The 22028-nt window shown below is 44.0% G+C and overlaps 1 protein-coding gene across 14 annotated transcripts in view; it reads left to right on the top strand.

Annotated features, from left to right (window-relative positions):
* ENOX1 (ecto-NOX disulfide-thiol exchanger 1) overlaps nucleotides 1-22028 on the top strand; it is a 545438-nt gene that overhangs the window by 397369 nt on the left and 126041 nt on the right. For all 14 annotated transcript variants that reach the window (XM_039251548.1, XM_039251538.1, XM_039251540.1 and 11 more), the window contains one exon: nucleotides 8509-8721. In XM_039251548.1, the coding sequence (XP_039107479.1) occupies nucleotides 8509-8721 (213 nt within the window). The remainder of the gene's footprint in view (nucleotides 1-8508; nucleotides 8722-22028) is intronic.

Here is a 22028-nt window from a genome sequence, read left to right as displayed (position 1 = left end):
AATGCAAATACAGGCATCATCTCCCTTTTTCCATTCAGGCTACAGATCATAAGGAGTGACCAGAAGGAGAAGGAGCAACATCCTCAAGCAGGAATGGGGATCTTGGAACAAATCATTTTTTTCTTTAATATCCTGTACATTGTGTGTTATCAGCATATGAGCTACACCTAGACATGACAAAAACTAGCACTTGCTTCTGTGACCTCTAGGAGGAATTTCACACAAGTTTGGCATCCTCGCATTCTTTTTAAGAAACCAGCACAGAAGAAGTGTCGTACGTGTAAGAGGAACATGGCATCGCCTTTCCTGCTAGGGATCACAGATTGGGATGTCAATGTGGTGAAGTAATTTGCAAGCTTTGCCATTTCAAAAATATATATTTATATAGATGAGTATAATTTGCAGAATTTCGAAGCTGCACTTTTGCCAAGTACTGTGTGATCCCTTGAGAGAACAGATTGGAAATTTTAATAGATGGCAGTTACAGTAGAATGAACTAGCTGCGGATACATCTCAGGCAACAGTCAGGTAATATCAAGCTTGACAATTTCAACCCTAGCACAGAGTTTGGAATATAAACAGCATTTAATTGCTTAGGAAATTGGCTGCCTCAGAGAGGAAATCCACCCCATGCTCCTTATAACGCTGCAAAGCCAGACAGGAGGAGCCACGGAAACTGCCGCCCTGAAGATTTCATTGATATAGAGATTAAAAAAAAAAAAAAAAAAAGCAGTCAAAACCCAAGGTAAAGAAGCTTGGGTAAGAAAGAAAATGGAAATGCGATCTGAAACTACCTAATTGGATTTGATTTTTTTTCCCCTCCACTGAGAAATCATGCTATCTTAGGTTTATTACAAACATCTCCCCCCATTTTACATTGTACTTGTTTATTCGTGCAGTTTTCTTTCTGAAAATCAGCTTTATCTAGCAAGATCTGTACAAGCCAAGTGGATATAGGACCCAAGGCCCTCCGCCACATCTTGCCCAGTGTTAAAACAATGCACATAGTAAATGCGTAATTCCTTTCTCTCTTCCTCAGCTATTTGGATCTCTGAGCATGTTGCATTTCTGGCCAGTAGCGCCACCGGGCGTGATGGGAAGGGTGCGCGCAACCATCATCCCACTTGTGGGGTTCTTTACCCTCTCTCTGGGACTGTGCTAAGCACCACAGGGAAGACCACAGCATGCAGGCCTCTACTTCACAGAGTTTAGGCTTCTGGAGTGATAGAGGCAATTTCAAAGCACCGTGTACTTCCCACCGTCGTGTGTGAGAAGTGCAGCGTGCCATCCCAGGAGTGACAGGGGACCCAGCTGGACAATGACAGGGTGAGGGGGCGGATCTTCTGAGACCAGCTAACCCCGGATTCAGTGGCCAACTGGGCTTTCTTGAAGGCGGAGGAAGCATCCAGTTCTAATTGTGTAGTGTCTAAGACAGCGTCTGTTGCGTTAATACAAATTCTAAAAAAGACAATTAGCGGGCACCCTGCTGATTAAATAGACATTGTTCTGAAACAATTCAACTTAATGAAGACTGACTGGGAAGTAACTGCTCACAGACCCAAAGTTTATAGCATGGCTTTGAGAAAGTGAGCAGGAGCTCAATAACACCATAATTACACTTTATTGGAAACAGTAGCACCGGGCAGATGAGATAATGAATTTCAGTGTGTCTAACACAGACCATCCACCCCGGAGGAACCCTGTGTTTGGACTGTGGAAGGAAGAGATTGATTAGGCGGTGAGAAAGATGATATCCTAATTCACTGGAGATTTCTCCTGGCAAGAGCACTTAAAAGTTTTTGTGTACTTTTTTCCCCTTTGGAAAGCTTCGCATTATCTTTCATTATGCGATGAAATGAAGAGTTTGTCTGTGCCATCAGGTGAAGTTTTGACAAAGCTTTGAAGCAGTGCCCTTGGGATCCCCTGATGTGTCATCATGAATTCAGTTCTCCTGGGATCCGCATTCATAATTTCCGGAGGGCTAGACTCTGATTTGCATACAGAATGGCCCCGTGTCAGCTTGCCAGAGGGAGAGGGGGTGGGGGGAGGGCCGCCGGCATTCTGCTGCAATGGTTGTCAATATTTATGGTTCCAAGAAAGTAAAAATCAATAATGCTGCAAGCCAAGTGGAAGTTCCATTAGCTAAAAGCCAGGCTTCCTTCTTAGGGCAAGGGAAATAAGCACAGGAGGCTGTGGGAGAATCACTTCCTTAGGCGTTATTGACCTTCACAGTGGCAAGACAGGCTGTTTCGTCTAGAAACTTTTGGCATGACCCCAAAGCAGGAATAATGCAGGTGCATTTTCATATTGCCAACCGCCCTTAATTTTTTCATTTTTACAGCTATTGAGTAGTTGGGGGAGATTGTGTATGTGTGTGTGTTTGTGTGTGTGTGTGTGTGTGTGTGTGTGGAAGAGAGAAGGGTACATTAACCATTTGTACCGCCTTTGCTGCTCTTTGTGATTTGGAGGATAGATAAGGTAACACCCCTTTTAATGGTTAATTGAGCAGCCAGAAGAATGGAGACTTGCTTAGAGATGTCCAGTGTTGAGGGACACAGAGTGACATTTTAGGAATGTTGTAGTAGCATTGCTTGGGCCATCCTGGAATCCCCATTATGCTTGGATCACTACATGTCTCTACACTGTAAGCTATTTACAACTATCATAGAAGCCAGAAATCAGTGATAGCATTCACTGTGGGTCTGTAAATGTGTGTGTATCCCCATTTTTGGAGGGAAAAAAACTGTGTTGTAGAACATCTTCCTTTTATCTCATTCTTGGGACACTTTATTCAAATATTGACCTCTTCTCCTGTTATTCTTTTATAGACCTAGCCATAAATAAGGGTACTACAGCCCGCCTAAGTTTTCATATTCGGTGCTCATGGCCTGGCTCTCATCCTACCTATTGTTCTGAAAATCAAGGCCAGATCTCCCTCTGCACACAAAGGGGAAGAAAAAAACTCCTTCCCAATTTGAGTCCTTTTTTCCTCTTGATTATCTGTTTGTCAGTTTGATTGGAGTTCACCATGTGCCCCCCTGCTGAGTCCTGGGCCCTGTGTCCTGGCCCTGGAGTTTCACATACAATGGTAGCCTGGACCTGGCGTTTGAGGAGCTGCAGTTCAGGGGTGGCTAAAGTAGGGTCTGGCAGTGGAAACGTGGCTTCCAAATATCAAATGGACATGTGCCAGTGATTTTGTTTAACTCATTCATTAATGAGAGAAGCAGTAAGGCATTAATACTGGTTCAAAAGAAAGTGCACTTTATAATGATTGGTGTTTTCTACTGGATGAAAATTCATCTGTGTTGTTATGAATTATTTGCACTGTTATCACCTCTCCATACTTTATGTTCTGTCCGTAAAGGGTTGTAAGATAGCCTAGTCACAGACAATTAAAGATTCACTCCCCTATAGAATCAGAAAGTTCCAGGGGCTGGGTGGGGGGAGGGGGGAACGATGGAGGGGGTCTTCTAGGCCATGCCCAGGGTTCCACTGAAAGGACCTGCAGTAGTCTCTATGTCAATTTCCATGTCTTTGGCACTCCCCACCCCCCTGTTTTTTTTTCTGGGACAGGGATGACAGATGTTTAAGCAGCTACTCTTTAAATAGGGACAGGAAGGTTAGGGACAGGGATTCATAGAGCTCGTAAGAATCACATGAGATCTTTTCAATAACCTCCACTACCTCAGCTGCTACTTTCCATTTCAAGGTCTCGTGATCTTTTAACTTAGATGAGCTCCCAGCCAGCTTCCCTGGTTTTCATTGACTGATTTCTTCCAGTGCTTCCAAAACTTTGATGTGTATTTGAGTCACTTGGAGTAAGAGATTCTGAGTCAGGAAGCCTGACTCAGGGTGAGTCTACATTTTCAAGGAGCTCCCAAATGAGGCTCAAGCTTCATCTTTGAAGAGCAAATATTTATCCCATATGCGGTTTTTTAAGTGCCTCCTATGTAACAGGTGCTCAGTAAGCATGGAAGAGAGGGATAAGGACGGAGGCTGATCAAATCTGAAGCAGCCAGAAACAAAAGGAGGTGGGTATGGATTCAGGTAGTGACAGTAACGGGATGATAATCATTAGAATGCTGTTTATTCCTCACAAAATTAAAAACACTCATTATCTTCCCAGAATTAAAAATACTTTCAAAAAGAGTTTTGAGTCATTTGACAAGCTGGTTAGTGCCTTTCTGCAGAAAGCTCTGCTTCTCTGTGATTACCTGACATCATTCTTAACTTTTCATTGCCAGTGAGAATGACCTCAGAGGCCTGAAGGATAAAAGGACCAGCTAGCCTAAGTGCCAGGAGAACATTTATCTCTGGGAGACAATGTGAAAATACTCTTTAACATGAAATGAAAATGTTTATTACTGGGGCACCTGGGTGGCTCAGTCAGTTAAGCGTGCGACTTCGGCTCAGGTCATGATCTCATAGTTCAAGATTTCGAACCCTGCACCTGGCTCTGCACTGACAGTGCACTCTCTCTCAAAGTAAATAAACTTTAAAAAAAATGTTGATTACCAACTGATGTTTCCCAGCCTCTGACCGTTGAATTTGCGGCTCTCTAGCGCTAATCACTGCAAGTGTATTAGAAATGGTGTAATCAAATATAGATAAATTGCAAAAAGAAAACCTCAGAGTGACCGGAAGATTGAAATATGAAAACCTCAGAGTGACCAGAAGATTGAAATATGTTTTAAAACTTTTATTCTCATGTTTACCTTTCAAAACTGGAGACAGATCCATAATCCAACAATTAACTATTTCGAGTGACTAATGTTTTAGTCAGAGGATATAGAGGAAATTGTGAAAAGATAGCAAATGGACACCCAGTTCATGTAGGGGTTACAGAAAAGCTGGTTTTATGAAAGACACTGAGGCTGAATCTTGAGGGTGACAACCGTCAGCTAGGTGAGCAGTAACGTGAAGGCCCCTGGGAAGAGTGTACAGAGCATGGAAAGGCGGGGAAGCATGGCCATGGTGCTTACCAAAGAGGAGAATGACAAGGGAATAGGGGATGAAGGGGAAAATCCAGGTTAAGAAAAGCCATGGAGCAAACATGTGCTGTAACCCAGGTGTGATGTGGTAAAGACCCTGATTAGAAAACACTGCACAATTTTTATTTTCTTTTATTTCATTTTTACAAATAGTTTATTGTCAAGTTGGTTTCCATATAATACCCAGTGCTCATCCCCACAAGTGCCCTCCTCCATGCCCATCTCCCCTCTACCCCCAACACCGCACAATTTTTAATGAGCAAATGGTCCATAGTCACCCCTTAATACAGCAATTTTCCCAATTCTTGCTGTGGGAAAAGCACAACTGCACATTCTAGTTTCTAAACTGCACCCGTGTTCAGAGTTACACCTAAGCATGTTCACAGAAAGTATTTGGAATTTTTGTAAATGCATCTTTCATGTGATTTTTATGAGCAGTGTTAATTTCTTTTCACATGAATGGCTTTAATAATGCTGCAATCTAAATCCTGTTGAAATTAGTTTATACTGTTTTCTGTTTTCTCAGTGATCTTTCCACTAAATCCAAAATTGAATTTACAGTTGGATATTGAAAATGACCGCTCCCAATACACTTCCATAGTCATTCAGAGTGAGTTGCTGAGTTAGTCTTAATTAATATAAAGTCACTTCTTACGTAGCAACAGATATTGACCGAACTTACCAATTGTGCCTTAACTAATGTTTTCGCATTTAATTTGCATATCACTACGTCAATCAAATATTGGCCTGGGAGTTTTAGAAAGTTTAGAAATGAGGATGAAATTGGGAGTTCTCAAACTATATACATCTTTTAAGCTAAGTCTATGGAATTCTGCCTACTGTTTCCTTGTGCTACATATTTATTAACACCTGTTAAAAATGTGAGCAAGTCTCTTACCTGCTTACTTTTTAAATTGTATGTTTTCAATTGCTTAATCCCAAAACTGCTGTTTCCCTTTCTGAAAACTATCAATTAACTATGATCTGCTAGTGAACTTATGCCCTCCATCTAGGCATGAAGAACAATAAACTTTGGTTTTCAGGTCATTTGAGTAAACATGCATTTTTAAATTTTAAGTGTGTTCTCCCTGACAGAAAATTAGTGTTTATGAACTGAGTTACCACAAGCAAGAGAAGGAAGAACAGCCAGTGATAAGAGTGAAAGACAGATGGAACAGCGTTGTTCTATCTCCTTGTAAGCTTGACAGCAAAATCTTAGAGGGTTTTTTTTCCTCTGTGTTATGCAGAGATGAAAGTCCCAGGAAAGGGGAAAAATGGTACATGAAGTCAGTGTTTTCTTTTTTGTTGTTGTTATTTTTAAGAGGGGGAAAAAAGATTTCTTATAAGTGTTAGGTTTATTCATGCTGTCTGTTGGGAGGTCCATTCTCCTAACATATATTGGCGGGGAGAGAGGTAGCGAGTGTGCGCGGGAGGCAAAATTTATTCTGACTGTAACAGTCACAGTGGGCCTCTCGCAAACATAATGCTAAATTATGGGCCTCTCCATGGGCTGAACGTAATGTTAAGTTGTATGATGGATTTTATCTTACACAAGCCGCTCTGGTCCATGAAATGAGATAAGAAACCAGTGCAGCTGGAGTTCACCGAGGGTTGAGCTCAGACTGAAATTCCGGAGTTAACAAAATTGGATGAGCCAGCTGTGAGACTGCACGCGAGCGTTCTATGTCAGTGTATTGAGATTTTTGTGGAAAGGCATCTCTCCCTCGCAGGGTGCCCTGTGGGCGTTCTGCGGGCCAGCTCTCTCCTCTGGCGAAGGTGTGAGAGCAGAGGGGGCAGGTTTTCGCTAAAAAAAAAAAAAAGGCTTTGATCCCCAACCCCAAACTGCATCTGCCTCAGTGGGAGAGGGCCTGTGTGGGTGCTGATGAGTAGTGTTTGCTAGGTACTTCCACCCTGGAGAAGGCAGAGCACACTCCACACACACTGGGTCAGGCTCACCGTGTGTTGGTTCCATGTGCATACCTCTGGGCAAGCAACAGCCACAGCAAGGAAGTTGTGTCTGGGAGGGGGACTCTGCCAGAAAAGGTACTCAAGGTATTTCTACAGTGCACTGTGAAATTCACAAAGCGCCCCATGAACGAAGGTTTTGTATGCTGGATAACATACCAACAGCAGTGGTTAATTAAAAAACATCTGGTGAATAAGATAAAATAAAACTCCTGTACCAAATATGAACTGTGCTCTGTCCAATCATCTGGGGTGTAGATATGTATATGTGTATGCGCATGTATAAACAATATATAATATAGAAAACATATGCACGCACAAACATATGCACACAATACATAAGGATGTTTTTGATGTTCCTCCAAGAGAGGGAACATAGTGGACACTCAGTATTTATCAAATAAATTAGTAAGAATCTGAATCTTCCGGGTTATTTTGCTCCCGATTTTGAGAATTCAGAGTCTACCTAGTTTTCTTGAAAAATGTAGGATATTTTTCTTAAGTCATATTTTCCATGGGTAGAAAAATACAAGTGGAAGACTTCTCCCCTCAAGTTTGTCTGGGAAGTATGCAGTGAGCCTTCAGCAGTAGGATCGATTAATGTTGTGATAATTGACATACAACTTCCTGTTCTAATTAGCTTAATTACCTTCAAACTTGCTTTTTTTCTGCTTGTAAGCCATACAGCACAGGTCTGTTCCAGTAACTATTCCCAATCAGGCAAGTTTATTTGTTTTCTTTCAAATAAACTTTATCATTTATTTACAGGTGGAACATCATTGCCCAGTCTGTGCACCCCATCCCATCTGCAACACACACACCTCATACCAAGTTCAAGTAGACTCTATTTGGGTTCCAGATGGTTCCACAGAGAACATGACCACTCAGGAAACAAGACCTCTTTTGTTGAAAACAAGGAAATATTTTATTTTTCAGCTTAATCAAATGTGTTATATTAAATGTAAAATTAAGTTTCTTTGGACTCTAGTAGAAAAAGAATTGACTAATTCCTACAACCACTTTGGGAAAATATCTTCCATTACATCCAGTTTTAAAATAGTTTAATCTGTCATCCATATTTTGCCACCAACTCAGCTGATTCTAAGTCAGATGAGTAGTTTCAAGATATAATCTATCTGATAAAAGAATTTTGAAAAATTAAGTAGAGACCAAATAGGTTAATGACAGTTTGTTTGTTTGTTTGTTGTTGTTGTTGTTGTTGTTTTAGCTATTCTTGAAAAACAGAAATCAAGATTTGGTGTACCATGTTACCAAGAATGCCCAGAACAGATCTAAAACTAAAGCTCATCAGGTTGGTAGAGGAGAGAGTGAGCCACCATGTATTTCTTGGATGGCTCTATGGCACCATCAGGTTAGATGTGAAAGGCAAGGCTAAGAAATGCTAGCTCAGTTAGTCTTAGGAAAGCTAATTTGTCCAGTTCCAAAACCATATCCATTAAGATGATACGTGTTCTGTCTTTTGGAAAGAACCAAAGTAAAGTACATTTTCCTGCCTTCGCATGATTTGTACTTGGTGGTTTTCCATTTCCAGATGATAGCAAGTTTTCAGAGGCTATCACCGTGCTACTTTCCTGGATCGAACGAGGGGAAGTGAATCGGCGTTCTGCAAACCAATTCTATTCCATGGTGCAGTCAGCCAACAGCCATGTCCGCCGGCTGATGAATGAAAAAGCCACCCATGAGCAAGAGATGGAAGAAGCCAAGGAGAATTTTAAAAATGCCTTAACTGGAATCCTCACACAATGTAAGTAAAATTTTGGGGGCCATCTGTTTTGTTGTGGTTTTGCCTTTTTGTTTGTATGCACTTAATTTTTGTTTTCATTTGGGGGTAAGTAGATCAATAATTTCCCATTTTACTCCATATCGAGTGACAAACCTCATAACCTAGTTCATGTTCTGTGGCAACTTGGAGGAACTCGGACCCTGCCCTGAGAGCTTACTTCTCAAGGTGAGCAACATTTCTGTAGCTTTTCCTCAGAGCACCCCACCCGGCCACCAGGGCAGGGCCCCAGATGCATCTGTGCCTGCTGGACCCACGCGACACACCTGCAGGGCAGCCACCCTTTACCCATGGGCTGTCCCCACAGACCTGCAGTCCTCTCAGTGCTGGGACAGTAGGAAGCAGACCCCAAATACATTGCCCTTGAGCTCTGTTTGGGATGAAGGTACCATCAGAAAAACTCCTCAGGATCCTTTATTTGAGGTGAGCTTTGACTATCGACATGGGCCACTCAGGAGTAGAGGATTTTCTGCCATCTTATTTTTTTGTCCTTTCCTCATCTGAAAAGCAGATTGCCTTAACCGCTTAATGCTGGTGATTTTTCATGTCCAGATCCTAAATTGATGAAGGGGTGTAAATGGGCTTGCTCATAGAACAATAGTCAGGGTAATTACCCAGGGCTCTATTCAAAAAAAAGGGCGTATATTTTTTTATGGGCACTCTGTCTGTGTCTGTAGTTAACGTCACGGTGGCATAATGCATTACAATTGCTCATGTTCCCTTGCTTGGTAAAAGCCACCGAATGACACTGTAACAATGCCGTGCTCCATTCCATACCAGGTGCAAGGTGCTATGGGACGGGGACATCTGTGATTTACATATTCATTCTGAGAATAAGTATTATTTTCAATGATATAATGTGCCAAAACGTCAATCGCCTCTTTCAAGAGTGCCAACCCAAGGGATGATGTATCTGTTAGGATGAGAAGACAGAGGGGTGTGAAAACCCAGGCTCTCAAGTGGAAAAGGGTTTTATGTGACTCCGTGGTCAAAAGACCTCTTCTGCAGTGGCGTAAAATACGTAAGAAATTCTCAAATATGAACTCTGATAAGTGACCAAATATCCAACATGAGACCAACCTGGGACACCTTTCTTTATAGAAAAGGAATAGGAAAGAACAGGTGCTGTCTCATCAGACTGTTCTCAGACCACGTCCTCATGATTCCTACTCTGAGGGATGACCTTTCACAGGGCCATGTACGTCCAGCAGTTCTGAAGTTAGGGCTACTAGGGATAAGATAAAGAACACTAATATTGATCCCCCCATTAAAAGGAGGGAAGCACAGAATGGGTTAGTGGGCGGAGGGGAGGTAAGGCTGGATTGGTAATGGAGAAAAGGAAGAGAGGGAAAGGCCACTGACTCTTAATGCTACGGTCCCTACAAGGTGATGGCAAACCAAGTGTCTGAACACTGGGATATTACTGGGTACTTTTTGGTCACTAGCATCAATGTTATAATAGATTTTCATTCCCGTGACTTCACTGTCCCACCTGGCAGTGAAGACTCAACCCCGGACCCTAACAATGAAGGTAGGAAGAGAGTCACACACTAGAATAGGGGAGAAATTTAGTATTCGTTGGCAATACCCATTGAAAAAAGCATCTTTTAAAGAGGCCCAGATCCTGTTGGTGAGAGAACGCCACGCCGCGTGCCTAGCATCATACAGGAGTAAGCTGGCCTAGGCTGGGGGGTCGTCGGGGGGAGGGGGGGGCGTCCAGGCATTAGCATTTTATTCCTGATAAGTCTGGCCGAATTGGAACATGAGGTTGAGGTCTGCTGCAATAATGGGCTTCCTACTCTGGGACCCCTGGGTGAGCGAGCATCTGGCCACAAACAGGCCTGAAGACCTCTGCCCACACTGCACAGCTGGGAGGAGGAGAAGAGGTGGAGAAGTGGATGAGGGAAGGAAGGGAAGGGGGAGGAGGAAGAAGAGGGGGGAGGAGGAAGAAGGAGGAGAAGAGGGGGAAGAAGGGGGGAGGAGCAGGGGATGTGCAGGAAAGGAGGAGGGGACAGGCAGGCTGGCGTGCTCCCTCCCTGAGAAGGAGAAAGTGAAAAACTGTGGCGGGACCAGGTATTTTGGAAGGAAATCCACCTCATGGACACCGAGGAGTGGAGAGTACCATCATAGATTCCTCTTTGGCACCTCCACTATGAGGTATCAAAAATAGAATTCTTATTTTTTTAATGTTTATTTATTGGGGGGGGGGGCACAGCACCAGTGTGGGAGGGGCAGAGAGACAGGAGAGAGAGAATACCAGGCAGGCTCCATGCTGTCAGCACAGAGCCGATGTGGGGCTCGAGCTCACGAAACCATGAGACCATGACCTGAGCCGAGATCAAGAATTGGATGCTTAACCGACTGAGCCACCCAGCCGCTCCTGGAACTCTTACTTTAAATCTTCAAACCCTTTTCTTTTGGGGGCTTTGCCTTCCCATTTTAATACATTCTCAGACTACAATCCTATAAGTTAATTTTTACCGCAGTTACCTCTCACCACCAAAGCCCATATCCAGGCCACCAGGAAATCCCATTGTTTCAACATTCAGAAAGGACCCGCTTTTCTTCACTTTCACTGCCAGCATTCAACTGCGGCCCACCTGCTGTGGCCTGGTGTGTCGTTTAGAGACAGTGTCCACCTGTGAGGAACGGGAAATCCTACCTAACTTTATCGTAAACAAATGAGGGGCTTTTTTTTTCTTTTCCTATGGTAAAATCCCGATCTAGGTGGTTGGTGGTGGGTGTTGGCAGAATCGTCAGGCCTGAGGATCCTGTGATGCCATCAGCTTTTCCTGGGTGCCGGTCCTAAGTGGCTGCTCTCGCTCTCGCCATTGTATCTTTTCTCACAGGCTCAAATCACGTAAGATAAAAAGAAGGGGGGGAATAAAGAAAGAGGACAGGATTGTACCTGTAGAGCAAGACAGCAGAACTTGTCCAAAGATCCCCAACAGACTTCAGTTTCGGTCTCATCGTGCAGAAGTATTACGTGCGTTGGTGCCTAGCGGCAAGGAAAATGGGAAATAGGCTTTTCTGACTGGGCCCATAGCTTCCCTGAATAAAGCCAGAAGTCTCATGGTAAAGAAGGAGGGGAGGCTGGCTGCCCCGAGGCATTGTGCCGTTTCTGCCATGCACGGTCCCTCCCTTTCCACTTTTACTCCTGTTCAATCTATTTTTCACACGTCGCCTAATATAATTCACATCATGTCTTCCCCACTTAAATCCCTTGAGTCGTTTCCCATCATGCTTATAATAATATTCACTCTCCGCAGCCTCAGGCGCTCTCTCCATACCTGCCTCTTTAGCTCTGTCTTCCCTTGACTCACGGCATGTCCTCCCCTTGGGCCTCCCTCCTGCTGAGCCCATCATAACCAACTCCCACCCCAGACCCTTTGCACCTCTGTCCCTCTCGCACTTCCTCCCACTCCACATGCATGAATCCTTTCCATTCTTTAGGTCTTGGCTGGAAGCCCACCGTTCAGAGAGGTCTTCTTACACCCCGCCCCCCAGTAGGCTAACCACCCACTACGAGTTCAAGGTCCTCCAGAGCATTTACCAAAATGTGCAGCGGTGTGATGATTTGTCTGCTTTTGCTGATTAGTCTTCCACACATTCCAAGCGTCTGGAACATAGAAACAGGACGATGAGTAAGTGAGTGAGTGAGTAGTGGGAAGGGCAGCAGGAAGGAAGCCTGAAACAGTTCAGAAGCCCCCGGGGACCTCGGAGAGTAGTTTGGCACTGGTAGCAGCACCGTCCAGGGGTCTCGGGCCTCGACCCCCCAGGCATAATCACACAGATCGAGAAGCCCAGTAGCTGTGCTTTCATTGGGCACTGCTGTACTTTACCAGACCCCTGGTAGCAGGCTAGGGGGTATGAGGAGGGTCAGCATGGAAGAGTCATTAGAAAACTTCATGTTGGCACTCCTCAGTTGTAACTGTCCCACAACCTGCCCGTGAGAGACAGCCCCCTACCCTCGGCCCCGTACTTTGATTCTGGGGAAAGAAATACTTCTGCTGAAATAAGCAGCCAGCAGAGACTGTGAGAAGTCCCAGCTGATGTTACCAGCCCACAGTGCTGGCTCCGTGGTGCACATCCCAGCCATGGAGGACCTGAGGGACCTTTGTGTGCCCTGGTAGCTAAGACCCGTCAGGACACGTAGAAGATGGGAGAGACCTTAAAGGTGAGCCTGAGCTGGAATTAAGTCTTTAGGGTAGAACGGGAAGATTGCATGTCCCAGTGAACAACCTCAGAATTTTCCATTCTTTCCCATGTGCTTTTGCAACGATGACCACACCAGATACAAAGGGGAACCAAAGCCTACCATTCCTCACGCAGATAGTAGCAGTAATGTGGCTAAGCTGCTAGATGTATGCACATTTCATCACCCTTTGCATTTTAAATATATCTCGTTTCAGGTCTGGGGCAGTTATGTTTGTCTGTCTCCACCATCTTATCTCTACTTAGCCCCACTCAGTTCAGTGTGGTGTGTTGAAGTTAGGCTGCTTCTAACATAATAACTGCTGAAGTCCACAATGATCGACACGCTTGCTTGCATTTTCCAAAAGCAGAACCAGGCATTTCCTGTTTACCTGCACAAATGCTTCCAGAAAACATCTCAGGAATCATATTCTGGCTTTCCCATTTAGAATTAGATCACGATTGTTTAGCACTAAAAGTCAGGAATGGCATCTCCGCTTTTTCTCCAAAGTAGCTGAAAATCTAGTTGTTTGGCAGTCACTGTGAGTGCACCCTCCCACATAAAAGATCTCCACGGTGCCAGTGCTCTTCTCCATGGCATTGCATGGGGGCCTCTCTGTTGGAAAGCCACCGCGGTCAGGGAACTGTTCTGAGGCCATATGAAAACAGATATATTGATGAACTAGCTTGTCACAGCAGGTGGGGCTGGCCTTGTGTCCTGAGGAAGGGCTCATTTAACAACTTCCGGGGAAGTTCAGGCACATTCTTGCAAAGCTCCAAGCATGGCAAAGGGTTGGGTCCCTATATAGATTTTACTGGAGACAGGAAAAGGGAAATTCCGTTAAGAAAATCCATTAAACTGGATTAGATGCACCCATCTCCTTGCTTTGCTTGTCATATTTGTCCTTGTTTTCATATTTGAGCAGAGAGCATTGGCTCAAATGGGAAAAGAAATCAAGAGCCATGAATAATAACATGGAGAGACCATTGTGATTATTTCAAGGTTTCCATCGAGGTCCAGGAGTTACCTCCTAGCCCTGTTGATAGCCGTTCTGCAGACATTTGTTCAAGTTCTAACATTTCTCCTATCTCTGGCCTTTGCCGTAGGACCAGCTATTAAAACTAATCAAGTAGGCGTTGAGCCATGGCTTCAAGCATCAGGGGGCAGCACCTGACCCAACCAAGCATTTGGGGAGTTCAGCATCCATTCACTTCTGTTTGGGGTCCTTTCTCACTTCTGACCATGGATGCACAGTTATGAAAGATGTTAGCTGAGGATGCCATCTATGGCATCTACAGCATGGCAGCTGGGGCTCTCTCTTCCTTTCCGGGCCACCTGGGGAGATCTCATCTGCTAGATATAGAAACAGAAGAGAGAAAAAAACGTCAGCACAGGTGACTCATTTCACTCATGTCATTTTACCCTTATGTCATCCTTGACTCATGTTTATGTCATTTTTTAACATATTTGGCAGAAACTTCCCCAGTTTTCCTGACTGAGAGGCTTTTGGGTTTTGATCTTCTTTGTCCTTCAGAAACGTATATTGCACAGGCCTGCCCACTTTCAGTTTTTCAGTTACGAGCAAAGCTTGTCACTTCAGAGCTCAGAGAGGAGCTGTTTATAAAGTTCAGGAAGCATGTACCACAGCATTCAATTATTAATATGCATGCCAAGATGATCAATTGTGCACGCCTTGTTACAACACACACACATCTAATGAAAATTTAAACACTCCATGATATTCCCACTCTGCTACCTCCCCAACAAGCGTCCCAGTAAGAGAGAAGAGAAGGAAGGGAGCAATGTGGCAGAAAGGCAACTGGGGAAGCAGACGGCAACGGAGAAGGGTTTATTAATATTAATTTGAGGATACGTGCCATAAATATAATGAGCAGGACTGGAAAGTAGAACTTGTAGAATGTCAGAGACCCATTGGCTCAAACCCTCTCATTTCACAGAGGAGGAAACAGAGGTTCTAGAGCAGACACAACAGGCCTTGGCCATTCAGCAATCTGGGAGCACATTAGAACCCAAGACGCTTGGCTCATTCTCATTGTCCAGATTGTTCTCTGTCATCGTGTGTATGTGTGCTTTTATGAATGGTGAAAATGATCAGAGAAGGATATTATAGCTATAAATTTATAGCTTACAGGTGGAGTTGAAGTGTTATTATGTGTTGGCTTCACACAGAATATAAATGCTGCTGTCCGGTTAGAAAATGAAGCCTTTGCCTCTAGCACTACCCTCTCCTCCCCACCCAGCGCTGGCGCCTACGCCACATCCCTTGCCTCAGGTATTTCCCTCCACCACTCACCGGAACCAGAACCTGGCCTCTGTCACACTTCTTCCCAGTGTAACTCACACCCCTGTCCCCCTCTCCTGCCTTCTGCACCACTTATGAACACTGTCACTATCCCCTTGAATATCTAATTCCTTTCTAGTTATTTTATGTGCATCAGGTTTGGGGGCTTTAGTTTTTTCTTCTAGTAAGATATTATACTAAACAGAAACAGAGGCCGTTTACTGTTCTCCTTTCCCACCTCCCCAGGGAGCATCACCCCAGGGTCTAAGCATATCGAAGACCTCAGTACAACAAACGGCTGTTGATCAAAGACCATAGATGGAATTGAGGGTGGTCTTGGAAATTGGCTTGGAACCTAAAAGCTGCAAAACATGTTCCAAATGTTGGGGTTTTTGAATATGCCGTGATCTCAATGGACTTTGCTCTAATATGCCTTCCTCTTCCCAGCAGCACACACAGAATATACTCCGATTGAGAATCTTGCAGTAGGTGGTATTACGATCCTCATGTTAATATTACTTCACCCTGGAGGCTGGAAAGGTTAGAATTACCATGCAGGTTTGCTCTCTACATTTGTGATAGGAAATGGCATCCTCCTCATCTGAGATGTTGAAAACAGCAAACAGAGGAGGTGCTTTCGAGGAAGCATGAAGAGATCCTGGTTCTAAGCCCAGCTCGACCATCAGTTAGCCAGGTGACTTTCAGAAAGTCAGTTCCATCTCTTGAGTCTTGGTTTTCTCATCTATTCTATAGTGAAAGGACTTGACCAGACAGTCCTCTCAGTTCTATTCCCGTTCCAAACTCCCTGCAGTCCTTATCATATCATTGACTTTGATCCTTTTTTTTTTCCCCTGAATGTCTGAACTGAGCAAGCATCGGAGGAGACCCAACCAGGATGCCAAGGCTCCTTAGCTGAGCAGAGAACAGTAGATCACATATCCCTCCACACATGTGCCCCCTTTCTGCCTCACTGGGGACGTTCTGTCTGCAGGCAGCACTGCAGATTTCAACCCTAAGAGTGCATAGGTGGTATGCACCCGGGGGGTGTGGCAGACTTGAGACAGGTCAGGATTCTTTTCAGAGTGGCTGCACCTTCCCTGACCACTGTCTTCTGTCACATCCTCATCTGTTTTCTGGACTAAAACCATAACACCCACAAGCATTTACCAGGCCCTTGTTAAGTACCAGGCAGTGCGCAAAGCGCCTGAGTAAAATATGAGGGGTTTCTGGTCTTCTGTAGACCACGACCCCTCTTTCTGGCATATTGGTGTCATCATCCACATTTCTTCTGCCTGAAAACCTCTTTCTGAATCCATTTACTTCTTAGGAACATCTCACCTAAACATTTTTTTTTTTTCTGCCAAGGGAAATTTGGCTTCTGTGTTCCTACTGTCAGAAAAGAATTTTATGAACTGTTAAAATGTTTTCTGTGTCTATGGTCGTCATCGCTATCGTTCATCCATGAGAAAAAAATTCCCCATAACTGCTTTAGCAACTCGACAGTTTTTCTGTTTCTCCTCAAAATCATACTGATGACTATATTTGCCAGTGCTTTAAGTGCTGGAAACATTATTTTCATTAAAAAAAAAAAAAGTACCTATTTGCTCTCAGGAAATAAATGTCCAGAGAAAATATTTAATTTAAAAACATTTTTTAATGTTTATTTATTTTTGAGAGAGAGAGAGCATGAGCAGGCGAGAGGCAGAGAGGGAGACACAGAATCCAAAGCAGGCGCCAGGCTCCGAGCTGTCAGCACAGAGCCGAATGCGGAGCTCAGACTCATGACGTGGGTTTGTGATATGGATCTCGAACTCATGAACCATGAGATCATGACCTGAGCCAAAGTCAGTGGTTCAACCAACTGACTAAGCCACCCAGGCACCCCGAGAAAATATTTCTTTTAGTAAAAACTTTCAAATCAAGAGTGAGCACAGAATTTTCTGTTTCACAGGATACCAAAGTTGATAGTAGAGGATGCTGAAAGCCTGCCAGATCTGAGTGTTGAACCTTTTTTGCTATCTCTCAGTCTCACTGAAAACATATCTACTGAGCCAAGTAATACCGCTACAATAGTAACATGAATTTTTTTTTTTTACTGATAGCAAAATGAGAGCCAGAAATTAAGCCGTACCCTCCTGACCAATAAGGAGCTGTGAAAGGCTAGATTTCAAGAACTAATGTAGTATGTGTTATGTGAAGCACAGCCATTCAGGGAAGATAGAACTTTTGGGAGCTAGAGGTAAAACCCTGCTATCTTGATATGAGCCCAGGTGTAGGGCCTGAAAGAAGGCCACTGCTAAGTGTAAGGAGAAGGGGTGGGGGGTGGTAGTGGGTAGGGATGGGGCAGGATGGGAATAGCCTATGAGGGGAAGTCTGAGCGACTTTGGAAAGAATCCACACGCAAACATTTTTTCCCCACAAAACGTTTTTAATTAAAAAAATTTTTTTTTGCTTATTTTTGATAGAGAGAGAGAGACAGAGCATGAGCAGGGAAGGGGCAGAGAGAGGAGACACAGAATCCAAAGCAGGCTCCAGGCTCTGAGCTCTCATCACAGAGCCCGATGCGGGGCTTGAACCCAAGAACCGTGAGATCATGACCTGAGCCGAAGTCAGACGCTTAACCGACTCTGCCACCCAGGCACCCCCAAAAAATCTTTCTAAAGCCAAGACACTTTCAAACTAGATCCGAGGAAAAGTGAGATGTCTGTAAAGTCACTTTAAGGCAGAGATGACTGTTCTGGACTGTAATGTGCAACCGAGAACGAAGTCCCAAGTTGGTATCTGTGCTCAAACAAAGGAAAACCGTGCTGGGGCAGATCATGAAAGAGTAGCCACAAAGCGAGAGGACTTCTATTTATTAAGGACATAAACTGCTTGGGTTTGTTGGCTCCTTATCTAGCAGGGTAGATGTGTGATCACAGGGTCAAAAAATATTTACTATTTCTTTGCAGAAAAAGCTTGCTGAAGTGTCTTCTGTAGGATTGCAGAGCTAGAGAGGATATTTAGAAGTGACTAGTTCACGGGCGCCGCCTGGCTGGCTCAGTTAGAAGAGTGTGCGACTCTTGATCTGGGGATTATGGGTTCAAGCCCCACATTGGGTGTACAGATTATTTAAATAAATACTTAAACAAAATAGAAAAGAAAGGACTATAGTCCGTCCCCCTTTGCCTTGGGCCTCAAACATAGAGGCTTTCCTCAGGCCACACAGCCACTTAGAGGTGGAGCTAAGGCTTTCCCAGCATCAGGAGCTTCCTGGCTCTCCCTCTCCCTCAGGTGCTGCCCCACAGTATTGCATTCCTGAAAGCACTCCCTCAGCCCAGCCCCCCCTCCCCAGGTTTCCCCTGCAGAGGCTTATGATTCAACAACAGTGATGGACAAAAGTGGGGCAGGGTGGGTTTTAGATGACTGCGTGCTAAGGGCACACTCTGAGAGAAGTCCGTTCCTGTCTGGTAGACACCCAAGAAGTAGGGGCCCTTGTCCAGCTGCTGAATTCTTCTCCACGCTCTTTCAGATTCCTCAGTGCACTTTGGAGAGGGGTCAGTCAGCCGCCTGCCCCATAACAATCTCAACTATTTGGCTCCTTTGTTTTAGAGAACTCCTTAAAGTTTTGACCCCAGGGTCATTGGAGCCTTTCCTGCCTCCTTGGATGCGCTCTGCAAGCTTCTCCTCCCGCCACGGCCGTCATGTGTGTGGCTGTCTCCCCCCAGGGCTCCAGGAACCACCAGGATCTTTGGATCTGCAGCGCCTATTCCAGTGTCTGGCATGTCACGCTGCACGGTGCTCATGCGGACTTTGGCTCATAAATACAAATACCCATACAGATGTTTATAAATACACTTGACCCTTGAACAACATAGGTTTGAACTGAGCTGGTGCACAGATGTTTTCAGTACAGTACAGTCCTATTACAAACATAGTTTCTCTTCTCTAGCCTCCTTTGTTGTAAGTATACAGGGTATGACGCATACAACATACAAACTATGTGTTCATCCTCTGCTTTGTTATCAATAAGGCTTCCGGTAAACAGGAGGCTATTAAGTCTTGGGGGAGACAAAAGTTACACGTGATTTTTGACCGGGGGGAGGTCAGAGGCCCTCATACCTGCATTGTGCAAGGGGTCAGATATACGTAATTTGAAGTTAGGTGGATGCAATTCCATTCCCTAGGGAAGCCCCTTCAGGGCTTCTGCTCCCTGTCTACAAACAGAAGGGGTCAGGACCACGGGCCCGTTTTGAATTTCACCACTTGCTAAGTATACAACCTTGGACAAGTAATTGTACCTCTCTGTGAATCTGTTTCTTCGTCTGCGAAATGGGCAAAATGGAAGCACCAGCCTCAGAGGGTTGTTGGGAAGTTTAAAGGATATAATGTTTTATTCATGTATTTATTTTGACATTTTAAATCAGAGGTTCTTGAACTTCAGCACTCATTGGAGTGACCTGGAAAGCTTGTTAAAACAGGCCCCTAGTTTGGTGGTGGCCAGAGGCAGAGGGTAGAGGTATAGGAAGTGGGTAGAGGGGGGTCAAAAGGCACAAACTTCCAGTTAATCTGGAAAAAAAAAAAAAAACAACTTAGTGAGCATGAAATTAGAGTGCAGTTTGGCAATAGCTCTCAAAAATTTAAAATTCAAATACTCTTAGGACACTTGGGTGGTTCAGTCAGTTAGGCATCCAGTTTCAGCTCAGTTCATGATCTCATGGTTGTGGGGTTTGAGCCCCACTCTGGGCTCTGTGCTGACAGCTCAGAGTCTGGAGCCTGCTTCAGATTCCCTCTCTTTCTCTCTCTCTCTCTCTCTGCCCCCCCACCCCACTTGTGCTCTGTTTCTCTCTCTCTCTCAAAAATAAATAAAAATTTTTAAAAAATTTTTAATTCACATACTCTTTTGTCTTTTCCACTGCCAAGAATTTCTTATAAAGACATTTGTATAAAAATGTCCAGGAGCACCTACATGGCTCAGTTGGTTAAGCGTCCACCTCTTGGTTTCGCCTCAGCCCCTGATCTCACGGTTTGTGAGATTGAGCCGTCGTCAGGCTCTTTGCTCACAGTGTGGAGACTGCCTGAGATTCTCTCCTTCTCCCTCTCCCTCTCCCTCTCTTTCCTTTTCTCTCTGCCTCTCCCCTGCTCACACTTTCTCTCTCTCAAATAAGTAAACTTAAAAAATTATCTTAAAAAGTCCAAAGATATGCATGAGGATGTTCATTACAACCTTATTAATGTAGGAATACCCCAAATATATTGCAAGTTCAGTTCCAGACCACCTCAATAAAGTGAGTATTGCAATAAAGTGAATCAAATGAATATTTTGGTCTCACAGTGTATATAAAAGGTATATTTACACTGCACTGTAGTCTATTAAGTGTGCAATAGCATTATGTCTAAAAAAAACCAATGTACATACCTTAATTCAAAAATACTTTGTTGCTAAAAAGTGCTAACCACCCTCTGAGTTTTCAGAGAGTTGTAAACTTTTTGCTAGCAGAGGGTCTTGCCTCATTGTTGATGGCCGCTGACTGAACAGACAGATGTTGGCTAAAGGCTGGACTGGTTGTGACACTTTCTTAAAATAAGATGACAGTGAAGCTTGCCACATTGATTGGCTCTTCCTTCCACTTGCACACTTAGAGGCCATCATAGGGTTATTAACTGGCCCCATTTCAATCTTGTTGTTTCTCAGGGAATAGGGGGGGGGGGGGGGGGGGGGGGGGGGGGGGGGGGGGGGGGGGGGGGGGAGGCATCAGAACACTCACATTTATCGATTAAGTTTGCCATCTTATGTGGGAACGATTCACAGTGTCCCAAAACAATTTCAATAGTCATCATAACAAATGTAATAATGAGAAGTTTGTAATATTGCAATGTATTACGGAGAATTACCAAAACGTGGCACAGAGACATGAGGCGAATGAATGCTGTTGGAAAAATGACATTGATAGACTTGCTTGACAGAGGGTTGCCACAAGCTTTCAATCTGTATAAAGTGCAGTACACCTGCGAAGCGTGAAAAAGGGAGACGCGGTGAAATGAAGTGAAATGAACATGCATATGAATAGATTTCCGAGATACGTTAAATGAAAAAGAGCAAGTTTCAGCATAGTGCATATAATATCAGCGCTTTTGTGTAAGTAAACAAAGGTTACACTTTTTATAAGTAGAGAAAAAGATTTTACATGGAAAAATAGACACAGTCTATTTACTACATGCAGAAGATACTTCTCTGGATGGAGATGCTAGAATCAGTTGACAGTGGTTACTTTAAAGAGAGAAACTAGTTGGGAGGCAGCCAGGGTGGGAAGGTAACCTTTTACTTTTCATTTTGTTCTTTTTTTCTTAAATACGTCTATTAACTTTTATCTAGTCAATAGGGCTAATCTAGGCAGGAGGGTTTATTGGATTTTAAAAGCCTAATAAATGCTGCATGTTGTAAGGAACCATTAAAATTACAATATTCTCATAGATTTTTGTTTTGATACTTCTCAGAATATTTGAATATATGCATTAATAAGGGGATCTCCAGTTCCTGAAATGTACTGGGATTTATACAAAGCTTAAGAAGTCACCATCCGCCTAATATCTTACCATTTATTTTGAATAATGTCACCATTCCGTGTGTGCTTGAAATTTGCTAAAAGCGTCCTATTTCTTTTTTTTTTTTATTCTTTGATCACCACATTTCTCTTTCTGTCTGTCTCCATCTGCATTCCCCCAAAGAACCAAATAACTGGCCTCATCTGGCCAGGATGTTAAGAAATGTGATGCCGGCCCATGGTGTCGTGG

The sequence above is a fragment of the Hyaena hyaena genome, unplaced genomic scaffold (assembly GCF_003009895.1).
Source record: "Hyaena hyaena isolate Hyena2069 unplaced genomic scaffold, ASM300989v1 scaffold_394, whole genome shotgun sequence".
Taxonomy (NCBI): Eukaryota; Metazoa; Chordata; class Mammalia; order Carnivora; family Hyaenidae; genus Hyaena; species Hyaena hyaena.
Note: the sequence above shows the minus strand (reverse complement) of the source record. Positions and strands in the feature narration are given on the sequence as shown.